Source organism: Lissotriton vulgaris, chromosome 1_1 (assembly GCF_964263255.1).
Source record: "Lissotriton vulgaris chromosome 1_1, aLisVul1.2, whole genome shotgun sequence".
NCBI lineage: Eukaryota > Metazoa > Chordata > Amphibia > Caudata > Salamandridae > Lissotriton > Lissotriton vulgaris.
Genome location: NC_141685.1, coordinates 929,117,227 through 929,135,107, shown reverse-complemented (window position 1 = coordinate 929,135,107; position 17,881 = coordinate 929,117,227). Strand labels below are relative to the sequence as shown.

The following is a 17,881-nucleotide window of genomic DNA, read 5'->3' as shown; positions in this document are numbered from 1 at the left end:
CTCCACAAGCTCAGACCCCCCGATCGCCCGTGGCAAGGGTCCCTCGCCGGTTCCTGCCGCGAAGGTACGGCGCCGGGGTGCCTGGCCCCCGAGAAAGGGGCCCGGCGACCGGTCTGCGTCCCGGGGCGCCTGGCTGCGTGCCATGCGTGGCTGTCTGTGGTGTCCCACTGGCTGCCCGCGCGCACGCGCCGGGCACCCACCTCTGCGGCCGGCTTCCCGGGGAGGGCGAAACCATTCCAGACGCGATCCGGGGAAAGAGGGCGCCCGCTGCCGGGACGCCGGGCCTAACCCCTGCTCCGGCAAACCCCCCTTTGACGCTCCGGCGTCATGCTTCCGACTACGACCTCAGATAAGACGTGGCTACCCGCTGAATTTAAGCATATTACTAAGCGGAGGAAAAGAAACTAACCAGGATTCCCCCAGTAACGGCGAGTGCAGAGGGAAGAGCCCAGCACCGAATCCCCGAGCGGCGGCGGGCGCGGGAAATGTGGCATACAGAAGATCGACTCCCCGGCGTCGCTCAGGGGGCCCAAGTCCTTCTGATTGAGGCTCACCCCGCAAACGGTGTTAGGCCAGTAGCGGCCCCCGGCGCGCCGGGATCGGGTCTTCTCGGAGTCGGGTTGCTTGGGAATGCAGCCCAAAGCGGGTGGTAAACCCCATCTAAGGCTAAATACGGGCGAGAGACCGATAGCCAACAAGTACCGTAAGGGAAAGTTGAAAAGAACTTTGAAGAAAGAGTTCAAGAGGGCGTGAAACCGTCGAGAGATAAACAGGTGGGGTTCGTGCAGTCGACACGGAGGATTCAACACGGCGGGAAGGTCGGTGGCCCAGGAGTTCCAGGTCCCCTCTGCGGGACCGGGGACCGGGCTCTACCCGGCCCCCACAGGGCGCATTTCCTCTGCGGCGGTGCGCCACGACTGGCTCCGGGTCAGCTGGGAAGGCTTCAGGGTGGCAGGTGGCCCTCCGCTCCGGCAGAGGGTGTTACAGCCCCCCTGGCAGCAGCTTTGCCGTGTCCGCGGGGCCAAGGGAGATTAGGCAGGCTGCCTCCGCGCCCTCCCCCGGGCACCCATCCCTGGCCACCCCATTCGGGGCGGGCCAGGGCGGTTGAAGGGGGGATGGGGCCCCCTGCTCCCGGCGCGACTGTCGACTTGGGTGGACTGTTCTCAGTGCGCCCCGACCACGGGGAGACCAACGCCGGGCGCCAGGGGTCTGCGGCGATGTTGGTTACCCACCCGACCCATCTTGAACCACGGACCAAGCAGTCTAACACGTGCGCGAGTCGGAGGGCCGAGCGAAACCCTGTGGCGCAATGAAGGTGAGGGCCGGCGCTCGCCGGCTGAGGTGGGATCCCGCCGCGCTTCCAGCGGCGGGCGCACCACTGGCCCGTCTCGCCCGCTCCATCGGGGAGGTGGAGCATGAGCGTGCGCGATAGGACCCGAAAGATGGTGAACAATGCCTGGGCAGGGCGAAACCAGAGGAAACTCTGGTGGAGGTCCGTAGCGGTCCTGACGTGCAAATCAGTCATCCGACCTGGGTATAGGGGCGAAAGACTAATCGAACCATCTAGTAGCTGGTTCCCTCCGAAGTTTCCCTCAGGATAGCTGGCGCTCGGAGCCCCCAGTTTTATCTGGTAAAGCGAATGATTAGAGGTCTTGGGGCCGAAACGATCTCAACCTATTCTCAAACCTTAAATGGGTAAGAAGCCTGGCTCGCTGGCATGGAGCCGGGCATGGAATGCGAGTGCCTAGTGGGCCACTTTTGGTAAGAAGAACCGGTGCTGCGGGATGAACCGAACGCCGGGTTAAGGCGTCCGATGCCGACGCTCATCAGACCCCAGAAAAGGTGTTGGTTGATATAGACAGCAGGACGGTGGCCATGGAAGTCGGAATCCGCTAAGGAGTGTGTAACAACTCACCCGCCGAATCAACTAGCCCTGAAAATGGATGGCGCTGGAGCGTCGGACCCATACGCGGCCATTGCCGGCGCTGAGAGCCGCGGGGGCTAAGCCGCGACGAGTAGGAGGGCCGCTGCGGTGAGCACGGAAGCCGGGGCGAGGGCCCGGGTGGAGCCGCCGCAGGTGCAGGTCTTGGTGGTAGTAGCAAATATTCAAACGAGAACTTTGAAGGCCAAAGTGGAGAAGGGTTCCATGTGAACAGCAGTTGAACATGGGTCAGTCGGTCCTAAGAGATGGGCGAGCGCCGTTCGGAAGGGATGGGCAATGGCCTCCGTTGCCCTCGACCGATCGAAAGGGAGTCGGGTTCAGATCCCCGAACCCGGAGTGGCGGAGACGGGCGCCCTCCCGACGTCCAGTGCGGTAACATTCCTGTGCTCCCGGGAATCTGTGGGCCTGCTACATCCCCTAGCTAGCATTTCGCGTGTATGCAACATTGACATTGTATGTGAATTAAAAAAGGTTGCACACCGAGACGTTCTCACCATTCTCAGAATGTTGTGTGTTCAGTTTAAATTATACATATGCGTAAGTTCATTAACCTAGTAAAGACTACTGGCCAAATAATGGTTAACAGTGTGCCCGCACTGACAATATCGCAGTAATATTTACATTCAATTTATTAGGCATTCCGACATTGCCAATTACCAACGTGGTCCGTTCTATATCGGCCGTTGGCCTGGGACCTTACTTTGTCACCTAGCTAAAGGCAGAAATATTTCCCTCATGTTACTAGATATAATATGCATTCCGTGAACGTAATTACTCAGGTAAATGCAGTTGAGGGTATTCATTTTGAAATAACCCCTAGGTGGAGGTAGACATATTTCCATCTTGCTACTCCATAAAGTGGGCAACAACTAGGGATTGAACAAGGACTTGACTGTCCGCAGGTATTCAAGGTGTATCAAGCTTTGGGGGCGTTGTTAAACACTCAGCTATCCAAATACAGTTGTCCCATTTGTCTAGAAATCTCCTCCATCTCATTCAACCCATTCTGTACTGAGTTGAGAGAATGTATCCAGCTACACTTGTAATTAAGAGACTTGGTGACAGATCCCCCTCTGGCATTAGGCAGATCTTTTCCAAGACCCACCACGTGATGTCATCTGGTGTGTAGTTGTGCGTGATAAAGTGGTCAACCAATGGTGCCCCCACTGTTTTGCATCTTATTCTGCTCATATGTTGCAGGATCCTAGTTTTCACTCTCTGTGTCGTCTGGCCAACATATATTTCAGTGCAGGGGCAAAGGATAGCGTATATCACCTGGGAGCTATTACAGTTGGTAAAGTGTGGTAATTTGTAGGTTCTATTGTTGTATGTGAAATCAGCGCCCTCCCTGTACAAATCACAGGCTTTGCAGCTTCCACATCTTCGTGCCCGGTCACAGGCGGGAGGCCCAGGTAGCCTCTATGGTCTGGTTGTTTGGGTGGTTCTAGGAAAGCTTTCACAACCCTGTCCTTAATGCTCTTTCCCCTTTTAAAGGCGAACAATGGCTGTTGAGTAGTTTGTAGTTCACCAGCAATGAGATTCCAATACTTCTGTACAATCTTTTTGATATCATTGCTCCTCGTGTTAAAAGTTGTTACGCAGACAATATTGTTGGTCTCTTTGACTTCAAGTAACTGGTACCGGGGACAGTACCAAGCTTGTTTTTTGGCACGTTTCAAAAGGCCAGTCGGGTATCCTCTGGCCTTCAATTGGGTTGTTAATACTTCTGACTCCCTGAAAAAGTCCTTTCTCAGGGAGCAATTTCTCTTCAGCCTCAAGTACTGTCCGTAAGGCAAGTTATCCCTTAGGTTGCAGTGATGGAAGCCATACATCAACAAGGTATTTTTCTCCATCGCCTTCTGATAGAGTTCACAATATAGCAGTCCATCATTTATCCTGAATGTGAGATCCAAGAAATCTATTGATTCTCTGCTGCAAGCCATTGTAAATTGGATATCACTACTCCTGTTGTTGAGCCATGCATGAAATTCCATCAATTCACTCTCTTCGCCAGACCATATCATTATCACATCATATATATATTTTTTCCAAACCTCAATCTTGTTGAGGTACGGGTTTGACTGACTATACAGATGTTCCTCTTTGTAGCTGCCATGAAAATGTTAGCTAGACTTGGGGCATACGTAGCACCCATAGCTACTCCTTTACATTAATAGAACTGTCTCCTGAAAATGAAATAATTATTTTTCATCACTATCTCAAGCAGTGAAATCAAGAAGGTCGTTGGGATCCAGTGCGGTCCTGGTCTTGAATCCAAAGTTGTTCTGATTATTTATTATTTATATTGCTTTGTCCTCCGGGATAGATGTGTATAATGATGACACATCTAACGTGACAAATATCTGTTTGCGGTGATCGAAAGGTTGCCCTTCCAGTAGTTGTATTATATGCATGCTGTCTCTCACAAAGGATTTTGTTTTGGGGACCCATGGCTGTAGGAAGTTTTCAATAAACTGGTTAGAAGGTTCTAAAATTGAACCACAGCCAGATACTATCGGCCTCCCTGGTGGTTTTTCTAGTCGCTTGTGTACCTTTGGCAGGGTGTAGATAGTTGGAATCCAAAGTTCTTTTTGGTTGAGAAAGTCCTATTCGTGCCGACTCAGGAAACCCTCATCAATTCCTCTCTGGGTTGCTTCTCCTGTCAGGACTCTGAGATCCGCAGTGGGGTCCTTTGTGGTTGGACGATAGCTTTCTCTGTCTCCAAGTTGTCTTCCTTGATGAACTCGCTTCATAATCTATATATACTTTCTTCTTTGATGAACTCGCTTCAAAATGTATATATTGTTTAATATTCAGTACAACCTAAAGAAATAGTACATACCCGACAGAACCGTTTGTATACTTTCTACTTCCGTCCAGGTTCTGAGGGATATTGGGTTACCCCATTGTAACTTACTGGTCCTGTCACAATCTAAGTATCAGTGCCCTTCAGTCTCTGTTCAAATTTCCTGCGCCATCATATTTTGCTGCTGGGTAACAGTTCTCTGGAACTTTACTAATAAACGTACTTAGCTGTGCATTTTCCTCTTCCTTTGTTACATTTATGGATACTATTATAGTCAGTAAACATGGATTCATTAGATAATATTATATTGAAAATGATTAACACCTCCTTATTGTTTGAATTGCTTTTGAACTTCTACAGTACCCAATACTTTAATAAACAATAAATACAGACCCAATCAGTACTATATTTTCACAGCTGTGCAGCTCTAGAGGTTTTTTTTAATATACAGTTGCTTAAGTATATACAAAATAAAACAATAAACAATTAAAGTTGGACACAAACCTGTATCCAACTTAGTGGGAAGGACATACAACATGAAAACAGAAAGGCTCAGGCAGAGTAAATTGCTTGTATATGGCACATTTTGATATGAGAAACAAATTATAGTGGAGACACCATTACACAAAATGAGTATTAACTAAAGACGTGTATATGGCGCACAATACACTTTAAGGGCCATATGCATGAACACATTTTCCCATAGACACAGAATGGGCAAAACCCTTTGATGCATGTGGCCCTTTATGTTTCTTGCTTCATTTTGAATATATTTAAGCAACTGCATATCTAAAAAAAACCTGTCCCGCTGAACAGCTGTAATATATAGTACTGATTGGGTCTCGATTTATTATATACTCACATTAACCCTTGTCTAGGGACCATTGTCTTTAGAAATAACTTATGTCCTATGTAGACATAGCCCATCCAGTTGGATGGCTGTCCTACCTGCAGTGAGTTTGTTAAAGATGTTGGCAACCTTTTCTTGGAAGAAGTTAGCCATAGCATTACAAAATTCTTCATTTATCACTGCAATGTTGGGGCACACTGGTACCACCAATTTTTTATAACAAGAATTTTGTTAGCATCACAGGCTAATTTTAGCTGCTCGTAGTCGTAGGAGGTGTTTGCCATTAGGATATGTTTTTTATGTTTTGATAATTTGTTTTTGTAGATGATTTTCTCCTCAGCTTCATACTTTGTTCTCCATTTCTGTTCTTGCCTACGGAAGTCCTGCCTTGATGCCCTAAGGTCTTTTTGTACCATGGCTGGGAGGCTTTCTTTTGTATGATTTTTTGTTTGACTAGTGCTATAGTATTTAGGGCCGACTTTAGCCTGCACAAGAAGTTTTCAACACTTTGCTCTAAGTTGTCAGTTATAGTTGGCAGGGTATAGAAGTAAGATAATCTCATAGTTCGGCCGGCTGAATTTTTTGCCAGACTCTATTAGAGATTTTTTGTCATGTATCTCTGTGTCTGGTGTTTTTTTAATCTTTATCTGCCAGTTATCTGCCCAGTGATCGGACCAATTGAGGGGGAGCAGAGGTAATAGGTTTGTATCTGGGTAGTTGGAGAAAACCCCATCTAGCATGTGTCCGGTCTTGTGAGTCTGTCCTCTAGAGATTAGAGATAGTCCAAACGCATTCATAGCCTCAATCAGCTCTAGGGAATCTGGGTCTACTTCTTTTTCCAGGTTGAAGTTAAAATCGCCTAGAACCATGAAAATGCAATGGATTAGGAAGACAGCCCTCGTGGAGTGTGTTCGAGGAAAGCTGAATTAACCTCATCAGAGCGTCGAACGTTCAGTGCCCAGTGCTGAACGTTGGAAGAACGAATGCTGGTCCATCGGCCAACAGTCGTGCGCAGCACTGGGGAGGTAGTACTCGTGACGACCGTTGGTCGACGGCAGCAGTTAAGGGGTTAAGAATTGAAAATAAAAGGGGACTGAGAATAGTTTATTCAAATTGGTCTTTATTTTTTAAATATGCAAACCTCTGGTGCATGCAAAATGACCAAGGGCTTGATTGAGAGTTCGGAGGACCAGTTACTCTGTCACGAACATGACGGATATCCCTTCTGCCATATGACACGTGCCATTGGATATAACACACTTGTAATATGCCGGACAGGATTTCCGTTACATTTGTGGTGGAGTAATCTGTCCGCCGAATTTAAGGCCATAAGTGACTTCCTATTCTGATAATTGTCCTCTATGTTTACAGCATATAGAGAGACAGATTTTTATGTGTGTGTTTATGTGCATATGACAATTAGAATTTTTATTTTTTCATTTATGCGAAAGGTTGTTTGGAAAAATGTATTAACAGATGCTAATAATGTACTTCATAGACGAAGTTAAGAGATACAATTGGGTGACATTCGTGTAGCAGCTTTAATCTCTAGGGTACTATATGTTATAACAGGTTATGTTATGTGTGTTTTCATAGAATGCTAATCACCTGTGAAGGTATCCAAACACTCTGTAGCAGATGTATGAAGACCATATTTTTAAACAAATGTAAGTCTCCAAACGTAAGCAGACGGATGTGCGAATGTAGCGTATGAAATGTTCACCAGCTGAAAGAGATGTGACCAGAACACACAGGTGTGCTTCACAGTTTTGAAGCACTGGGTACTTCTTGAAATGATGACTCACAATGCTACCATGTTTATTAATGTATTCACAGATGTGTTGATGATAATTATATAATATGATTCTTTTTTTCAAACTCAATTGCAAAAATAGGAAAATGATACAATATTAAATAGCGCTCATCACTTTAACTGGCTTGACCATTTGTTAATTTTATGATTTTTTTTTTCAAACTGAAAAATAGCAAAAGGGTAGGAGAGGGTGTTTTAAGTTGTACTGTTTAACTGCATTAGTCATACATAAGGTTTAAGAATTAATGTTTCTCAAACGAAATCAGAAGAATAAAAAAGGAGAGAATATTTTCAAACCGTGCTTGGTCAATGGCTGCTATAAACTTTATATCCAACTATCTATAATGGTTAATGTTAGATTTCATCCAGTACCTATAGTATCAGAAGTTATGTGGTTTTATGTAGGGTTAAGATCAGAAAGGCTAAGGAACACGTTCATGTAAAATTTTATTCTAACACCACTGGTATGAGGAACTCGTACATCTCTCATGATGTGTTTACATCTTATTTTTGCAGTACCTCGATACTGTACTTCTGACCACCCACCACCACAAAACCGAATCAGACTTCAGTCTGCGAGGAAAGTTAATGGAACGTCATAACCCAGACTTAAGCATTAAATTCCATATTAATAGCAAAATGTGCTAAATAACAATATATTTGGCTTAAATCTCATCTATGCAGAATCATGATGGCCTTAAATGTCATATTTACATCTTGCATCCCTAGTGAAGGGTTCTATGATGCTATATCAATACCATTGCATCCAGCACATTGCCTACCACCACTTTATCTTGTTAAGTATATTGTGACACTGTGTCCCTCTGCATTGTCTACCTGACTCTAGTAACTATTGTATTCGTCTACTATACTTACCTTGCGATTAGGTCAAAGCAATAGAAGAAAAAGTATTGTGATGCAATATAATGCATGATATATAGTAGGTATTTAACAGTGGGAAAGAATATGCTTTCACAGAGGAAGTCTGAAGCCCTTGCTGAAGAATTTCCCACCGAGGTTGCAGATTTCTAGTTACTCTGCTTATTCCCAGCAACTGTGAGAGGCAGGCCAGCACAGTCCCGAGGCCTTTCACTTGTTTATCCTGGCCTGCTTTCCACGAAAGGTCAGAGAGCAGAAAAAGGCCCATGAAAATGGCGGCACTTACTCGTTCACAATTCAGCATCTCTGCATCCTCCGCCAAGGATGAAGGTCTCTGCAAGCAGATTAACACCACAGTAGGACAACAGCTTTCTGTAAGATAAACATACTCTGAACTGACTTAGCAGTCTGTAAACTGTTTAAAATGTTGAACCCATCAGAGCCATAAACAGAACTCTACAATAACAGACCATTTATTTTCCACATCTGGGGTAGTACGATTTCGACTCAAAAAGGGATCAAAAGTGTGTATTCGACTTCTTTTATTGAACAAGATTTCATCTCTGCTTTTCATGAGTTTTTAAAAGCTTTTTCTCAATAATCAATGATTGTCATTTTGCTGCATATTTCTTAAATAAAAATTAAGTTTATTAGCTCTTTAGAAAATGATACCACAGCACCAGTCGGTGATGGCAAGTGTTCTCTTTGCCTAGAACGGCAAAGCTCATTCCTGCAGCCCTCTCTTAAGCATTTTACCCCCAGAAAAATGTAAAAGTCCAGCCTCTTCTTTCATACTGGCATTCCCCAAACTTAGATAGCTTCCAGTGTGTACTTTTTTTTAATTTTGCATGCCTCCTTACGCATACACTTCCAGATTGAAGGAATGGAAGTATAATAAATCTGTCTATGTACATAGAGGGCGTTTACATGTAGGTTGCTTAGTATTTTGCACCGCTGCTAAATAAATTTACATTTGCACATTTTTTATCAAAGATTATGAAAACTTCCCAGTCTTACCCGCAAGTTTTGGAAACTTTTTCCACAAATGTGCGCCTGGAGTGTTGTCAAAGTACATGCTTTATAACTTACGTCTCCAGATGTTTGGCTTACATCTTACATCAGAAGTGTTGTAAATGTTTATGTCTTAAGACTCAGAGCTGGCTTTAAATCTTAGGTCTGGTAGCTGTATACCTTAGGAGTTTTGGACAAGTTGGATTTGCATGTACTATTAGTAGTTTCCAGAAGACAGGCACTTGGCATGCTGGGTGTACATCTTACGTCAGTAGTATCATCAAGGGGTACGCCTTATATGTTTGACTTTTATCTTCCGTCAGTCTTTTTGCTAAGGCCTACCCTGTACGATTGTGTTCCAATCTTATGTCTGCATTGCTGTAAACATGGAGCAGCAATGGTTCCCTTGGGTGAAACGTTTTCCGCACAACTGTCTGCATAACAACTGATAAACCAGTATCTTAAATCATGTTTTTAATTACTGCCTGATATGCAAAAGACAATGTAGAAGGTGCTCCAAAAAAGGCTCAGTGAAAGTGTCATATGAGAAAAATGCAAAAGTGCACTAGAGTTTCTTAACACTACAACATTCCAACAACACTGTTGACAGAGTAAAACCGGATTGTAATTCATAAGCGTTATGGGATCGGTTTGACCGCTCTGCCAATCTTCTGCGGGTAGTAGGTCATGGAAGAGTCAAAAGAGGGGTCCGGGCAGTTAGGAACAGGGTAGATGTAGGAGTAGAGAAATGGGGCAAAAGGAGTCAAACGGAGGGGTGAAGCGGGGGAGAGAAGCAGGAGCAAGCATCACCGGTCTCTAAATTGACTCCTTTCACGCCACGCGGCTCTCAACCAAACACAGCAGGTGCCTATCGCACTGCACATGCTCCTATCCCTAGCCTCCTGTTCCACCTATACCCTTTTACAACATCCCTCTATGCCTCCTTGTGCCACCTTGAGCCAGAGAGCTGGATTACCCAGACTGCCCAAACTCCTGGGCGAACCATGCCTCTCACTGGTCTGCAAGTCCCGCTGGCTTGCTCAGCTCCGACTGAGCTCTTCATTGCTCCTGTCCCTGGTCCTGCCTCGTGCACTATAAGGCAAGACCCTTGTGCACACAGGCTGGCGTTTCACAGGGGCCAAGCCCGCTTCTCTTCTTCCTCTGCCCCATCTGCGAATAATAATCTTCTTCTGGATCCTTGCGGGTCTCGTTGCTCCTACCGACCTGAAAAGACTCAACGGGGCTAAATGAGGCTCGCTGCTCAGGTGCAGTGCATGGCAACAGCAGCATTCTCCTCCCCTCCTCCTCCTTCCTAAATGTGAATAATCTGCTTTTATCAGCTCGTGTTAGCGTCAACCTTCAGAGGTCTGATCAGGCTGAAAGGGGGCTTGATCTTCTGAGATGAGGGAACCCCCAAACTATCTGCGAAGAGCTTGGGCGTTACCATAGACAGTGACCTAGCTTTGAAACCCCAGATAAGATCTGTGATCTCAACAGGTTTCCTGATGATCAGGAACATTAAAAGGATGTTGACAGAGTAGTACAATGATTCAACACAAAAGACTTGTAATTCCAGTTCAGTTTTTTAAATTTTGTCAAGAAGTTAATTTGTCAAAGTTTCGTCCACTCCAGTAACTCAAATAGGGGTACAATGAAAGCCGTCTGCTGGTAAAGAGAAGTTGGTTTGCATAAATCTGCCACACTGGAACAGCAGCTGTTCACATCACTTGGTGAGTTCTCATACGTACTGAAGCAAAAGCTTTTAGCCACCGGGAATCCGTGGAAAGGTAGCTTGGCATCTCAAACTTGTCACTTTCGCTGCACAATTTTTGGAGCACCTACTACATCATCTTTTTCATATTAGAGAAAAACATGCAGTAATTAAAAGCCTGTTATAAGATACTTAAGTGTATTTTGCCATGGAAGAATAGGCAAAAAAATGCTTTTCTCAAGGGGACCAGGTACCCAGGGATACCGGGTTGCCCCATGATAATTTTGGTTTTGTATTAGAGTAAAGGCATACAAATGCCTTATACGTCGAACTTATATCTGAAAAATACAGTAGCGCCTTGTGTAAAGCAGATCACTGGTTCAAAACACAAGCACATATCTGTTTTAGGAATCCATGTGCAACATCTGACACTCAACAGAACGTTTCCATTTTTAAAACACCACCAACCCACCCAACCGTCTACTAGCTGAGCTCATGTTGGCAATCGTGGGAGTGAATTTTTAGTTATCAGCTGTGCTTTTGGAGCAAAAAAGCAATTTGTTACTACAGTGATTCATTTCGACAGTCCCACATTTAGGCACAAACAATGGCATCAAGAGAACAATGACAGCGGCAGTTAAAGTCATATTAACAAACTGGAAAAACACTGCCAAAGCCACCTTCAAAAATTGGATAAACTGGGTCACCTTCCTCAGAGGCGCAGACAACATCACGGGCAATTTCTCGAAGGAGCACAACGCCAAAACTGACATGTGGGAGGCCCTTGACGCACATTTGGAAAAAACCTGAGAACGCCCTACCCCCCCCCCCTCACCTCTGTCTTCCTCTTTCTCTTCCCTAGGGGGGGCACTGCCGCACACGGAATGTCAAGCCGAGAAGATATCTCAACATGTACAGCGCACAACCTGAACCTGGTGGCAAGACTATACCCAATCCCGAACGCACTCCCCCCCTGCATACTCTGTACTGTTTATATCTTCTGATATGTATATCTGTAATTTAATACAAAAAATTGAAAGAAAAAAAAAAGAGAACAATGTAAAACGGAATAAAATACAGTCGCTTCAAGATCACACACTGTGTCAGTGCAGACATTGGTCTTCAATGCAGCAAATGTAGAGGGTAGGGCTGGCTATTAACACGGGTGGCCTGGACTCCTCTCTATTGACCTGCAGCAGTAGAATTGCTTCAGAATGCGAAAGCCACCTCACAACCTCCCCAAACGTATCCCTGTGTAAGTGAACTATATCGCCAATGTGAATTCTGCAGGGTTGTGTACTCCAAGGAGTATGAAGTCCCTTCATGATGGGTAGTGTGAGAAGCTTACACTGCTGCGCATGAATAAGCCCCCAGTGACCCCTGTACTATAACCGCTCCTATATTATATCCAGCATCTTGAGGTGATTTCAATTTGCAGTGCATGACATTAAAAAAACTCATTATCCAGTGGAGACGTGACATACAGTATTTGAAAGTGTCTGCTTGCAATTTTAAGGGCATGGATGAGGGGGCTAGTGATTCCTTTTTGAACCCCACAATGTTTGAGGTGATAAACCTCTAATACTTTAGTTCAGCACAGAGCACATAGACCTTTGAACAGGCTCTTTGCAGTCTGCTACTTGGAGTTTCTTGGAGTTTCAAATACTGAATCTGTTCAGCAATTCAGGCATCCCATTGCTCCACAGTTTGATGTTTCAGTTATAATTTTCAAGATCACTTCTATGACATTCACTTAATCTCTTCTGTAACAGTACTTCTCCAGGTCCCTTCTTCCTACGCACAAGCTATTGAAAAGGAATCACTTCCGGAGTAGTAAACTCACATCTCGAACGGAAGAACTTTATTCTCCTGGGGGAGGAGACTGTCTCTAGTTGCAGGCTTCTTTGCCTTCTGTTTTGATTTCTGCAATTCATACTTTCGGATTTTCCTAGCCCTGTTCCACAGATAGTAGGCCACTCCGCCGGTTACAGCAACCACCAATCCCACAGATGCCAAGACCAGGCCAAGGATTAAAGGCAATGTGTCTGCAAAAGAAAGGACATGGTAAAAGAAACAGTTACAGTTGGAAAAATTGCCACTGCTCAAACTCAAGGGGAAATGTGTCAAACTTATGATTCTATCAAAAAGCCTAAAAATATCCTTTAACATTTTGATAATCTCTTTAACATTTATTAGTTCAAGACTTTCCCCTTCATGATTTCCCCTTACACCTTTGATTATAAATTTCATGCCAGTCAGATCTCACAAAAATCAATTACTTTCTAGAAACAGATTTTAGAACAAATATGTTTCGAATTAACTAACGATAAGCATAATATTCACAAAACGTATTAACTGCTTGTGTTTCAGTATTTCAGTGATTATTCAGATGGCACCAAGATACGCCACTCATACTGGCAGTGGTCCTTGGAGAAATATCAGAAGGAGTATTCTCTTATATTGAGATCTCTATATTTGATGGGGCATCAACATATTGAATATGAGGTCTGTAATCCATGTATAGACCTGATGAAGAAGACTCATAACTCAAAGAGAGTCCTGAAACATTAAAATAATCACTGAGGGAAGCAGGAATGCAATACATACAAATTCATTTTCTGCACTGTTTCAATAAATGTCTGTTATTTTTAGACTGTTAGGATAATATCACTCAAGCAGACATTTCCCCCCTGGTCTATTTTGAGATTGAAATCAATTGCATTTGAGAAGTATGATGATTTCCATGCTATTAAACAAACACAAGGAGATGATGGACGGAGTGCTGAAACTTTTCAAACACTCACTCCCAGTCACAGATCTGGGTTGACTCCAATTATCATTTGTTAGCTCACTTTGCCACCCCAGTTCAGACACAGCTATATGCAAATCAGTCTTGTCCCTGTGCCTCATGGGAACAGTCCAGCCCGAAGTGCCAAGCCATGTCTTCTCTGGACTGGAAACAAGCATCCTAGGACCGGTTTCGGGCTAACAGCCCTCTGCAGCCAGGCTAGCTTGAATCCAGTGGCAAAGTGAGCAAGGCACCCACGTCTGGGCATACCCTGCCAACTTAGGGCGAACAAAGCAAACACAAGGAGATGATGGACAGAGTGCTGAAACTTTTCAAACACTCACCGCCAGTCACAGATCTGGGTTGAATCCAAACTGGAATGGCATGGTGAGCAAAAAAACGATGGATTTAGGCCCAGATCTCTGTACTGGGGTGAATGTATGACATTGTTCTGCATTCTGGCCATCAATTGTTTTTGCTTTTGGATTTCCATTCTATTACCAAATGTGTGTTTATTATGTTGAAATTGGTGTGAATATTATTTAACAAAAAATATTTCGATATTCTTTAAAAAAAATCTATATCTTAATAGTTATTGTTTAGTGTGAGATTTTAGCTGCCATGCAATATATAAATAAAGTAACATAAAGGCTTATCCTGTAGTACATGGATATACTCCGTTCTCATAAATACTACAAAAGATAAATGCAAGAACAGTAGATTTAAACTTCTCACTGTTGTGTTATATTAAACCAAGCATTCATTTCATATATACCTTCCCTTTCTCCTTAATAGATTTGCCCTTGCTAACCCATACACATAAAAGCACTTCCAGCTGTAAGGCTACTTCAATGACCTCGGTCCTAAGAAGACACCGCCTTCAGAGTGCCGTGGCACCTTACTTAGGTTCTCACAGCATTCAGAAGCTATCAGGTGGCCATCTTACCAAATAGGCATACTTCGCCCCATTATGTAACACTTTCCTTAACCAATCAATTTGAGAGCATATTGCAAGAATTCAGGCCAGGATCTTGATTATGGTTAATTTAAAATAATCGTGCTTCACATTAAATAACATTATCAGCCATACATACAGAGAATATGGCAAGCTGACTCTTCTTGGGTAACGCGTGGCAATGTCATCAGAGCATTGGGGTATTCATGATTATTTCATAGTTTAAAGAGTCTTTATCATATTTCTTCATGGCATTTGTTGCAGGATGTACATGTTGAATCTTTTGATGGCTTGGCTCGTGCTTTGGCTCTCAGAGCCAAGCTAGGAATCTAACTTGGCTCTGGCTCTGCTCTCTCTTGAAATCCTTCCGCATATAGACATATGAGAAACCAGTTTTCACCTTGTTTAAAATTCTTTATGCTTATCAGTTAAGCCAAATTATTTACCTGTCGAGGCCACAAAAAAGAGCAATCGACCCATTAGTTGCACCTTGGAGCTACATTCTTGACATGCACAATGGTCATTTGTTATTTATTATTATTTGACTTGCACATGCGATTTACAGTTGGAAAAGGGATTAAACTGACATATAAACTGCTTTTGCTATGTCCATATATTTTGTAGCCAGTTGGTATTAAGTGTGGGACATCTTGTGCACATTGCTTCATTGTTCTGTTTTGGAAGTCCTTTGTATATTAGAATTATGTATACACAATTTAAAAATATTTTTTTTTCTATGTGAATTTTTGAACAATTAGTTCCAACCAGAATTCTTCTTGTGACTGTATGTGCCAATTGCCATGTTGATCCCACCCTGGGGTCGCATAGTCTGTTTCTTAAGTCTAAGCACTTTGTTTATGTGTTTGTGGGAGATGGGGCACTTTATATTTTCCCAAAGGCAATCTCACTGAAACGTATTAACTTCTGAATATAAAGATCGCTTTTCCAGTTTCCATTCTCAGGTGTGAGGTACCTTACCTGAGTGCCTGACCGAGGCTTGCCATTCCCTCCAGCTTGGTGATCCGGTCTATGTGCAAGTGTACCAGAAAAAGATAGCTGTCCAGCAGAGCTGACGCGGCTTGTACCAAGTCTTGCTCATTACGAACACTGCTGTTAAATTACGGGGTCTGGCAACCTGGATTCATTTCTTGCACCACAAGTGAGTTTGGCTCCTTAGAGCCAATGGAGCTTCTGTGATTGAGCTGAAGCCTGAGACAGCCACTCAGGCATCTGCCGACGCCCTCTCTGCTCCACCTTCATTGTCGGCTGGTGGGACGCAGTATTTGGGCACTGCCTCTTTGCCTGTTTCCTCATCTCAGGATGGTGTTGCATCAGCCTCCTTTTGTTACTGTCTCCGCCCCCATTAAACAGCCTTCCCTACCCATGCCCCCGATCCCGTTGTGGGTCTGGCCTGATGTATTTGCTGCTGCTCAGAATATTTGGCTGGTGTTGAGATACATTCTTGTGGAGGGATGGGGAAATACACCTAGACCAAATTTTGCAAAGACTCCCCTGGTACAAATTCCCCGCTCAGCCAACAAGGGTAACTCCTACATCTTGCTGTTATGAAAATATAGGCAGACAAATAATTATTCTTGCTGGGTATGCAAGCACATGCCTATTGATTTAGGAGACAGCATCCCTTTGATGGGGTACCAAGCAGTGTTAGTAAAACTTGCTTGCAGCTTTATCATGTGGACCACAGACTGCCACAATGTGCTAGAATTTCCCCATCTTTCTTCCCAAGCCTAGAAAATATTTATAATCCTCTTAATCGCAATATGGCAGGCACTACTCACCTCACAATTACTGAGCAAGGATTAATTTGGAGCACCAAGGAGCAAACATATCCAGTATACCAGTCAGACATAGTAAATGCTACTTAACAGTAAAATACATTTCTTTCATCAGTCCCCATTTCAGTATTGCTCTCCTTAAGGTTAAGGCTCACTAGCTTACTCTTGGGTGCCTCTGGACTGTACCGAAACCTGCTTTCCGGGGTACATTGTGCCTGCTATAAGACATTTTGATGTTCATCCTTTAAAAGGAAAAGGCGTCGAGGAACTTTTGCATCCACTTCTGGATTTTTTTCAGTCCTAATCTCTATTTAAGATATGACTGTTGCTTCAAACGAAATGAGGAGAAATGCTGAAATCTTAGAAGAGATAGCAAATTCCACCACAATAGATTTAGGATTAGTAACTGATGGATGCACACTGAAAGGGGTTAGTTCAGAGCAGGATCCCTGTATGGCACCTCTGGCAGCCAAAGGGGGGATTTGTACCACTGTAGGAACCAAGTGTTGCACTCACCATCCCTAAGCCTCTCTTAGCATACATTAGCAGATAGATCATATTATAGAAAAGGTGAAGAATCCACACGAAATGCACTTAGGCTCTGATTTGAGTCCAAGGGGCATTTGGGGATGGTTGGGGGAAGTGTTCGGCCTTTTCATGAGGCTGACACCTAATGGGGTCTCTCAGGCTGCTTCTAGGTCTGAACGTTCAGTTCTTCACAGTCAAAGGGCCTGATTTAGATCTTGGGGTCGGGTTCCTCCATCACAACGGTGATGGATATCCTGTCCACCGAAATATAAATCCCATTATATCCTATGGGATTTATACTCTGTCGGACGGGATATCCCTCACTGTTGTGATGGAGTAATCCATCCACCAAGATCAAAATCAGGCTCTTAGTCTGCCGCAGGTAGGTGCAACCCCTTCCAGTAGCCATGCTGCCACGGACACTGGGTAGCGCCTAGCAGGAAGTGAAGTAGCCCCAAATGAGGTAAAAACCCTAAGGCAAAAAGCCTCCGAGTTGGAATCAGGGATCCAGGAGTGGTCAGAGGTATTTAGCCATCAGAAAGAGGAGGTGAACCCATCTGTAATCTGATGTTATCAACAGTAATCACAAAGTTTATGTAGAAAACCAAATGAGGGACCTGAAGGAAGAAAAGCTAAAAGACAAGTGACAGAACTGGACAAAGCCCAAAAGAAAGTTAGGAGCGAGGTAACACGAAAAAACAGCTTGAAGTGTTGTGATGAAGAGCAGAGAAGATTTCCTCCTTGTACATTCCATATTTGATTGGGTAGGCATCTTTAGCAATCTGTAATGTGGAGTCCACCT

General features: G+C 44.1%; 1 protein-coding gene and 1 pseudogene across 1 annotated transcript in view; one reads left to right on the top strand and one right to left on the bottom strand.

Annotated features, from left to right (window-relative positions):
• Positions 1 to 340: 340 nt before the first annotated feature.
• LOC147748194 (28S ribosomal RNA) lies at positions 341 to 2,498 on the top strand (annotated as a pseudogene).
• Positions 2,499 to 12,014: 9,516 nt separating this feature from the next.
• Positions 12,015 to 17,881, bottom strand: part of LOC147748193 (intercellular adhesion molecule 5-like) — a 136,291-nt gene continuing 130,424 nt past the window's right edge. The window contains exon 7 of the mRNA XM_086936393.1: positions 12,015 to 13,057. Coding sequence (XP_086792519.1) covers positions 12,852 to 13,057 — 206 coding nt within the window. The 3' untranslated portion in view covers positions 12,015 to 12,851. The remainder of the gene's footprint in view (positions 13,058 to 17,881) is intronic.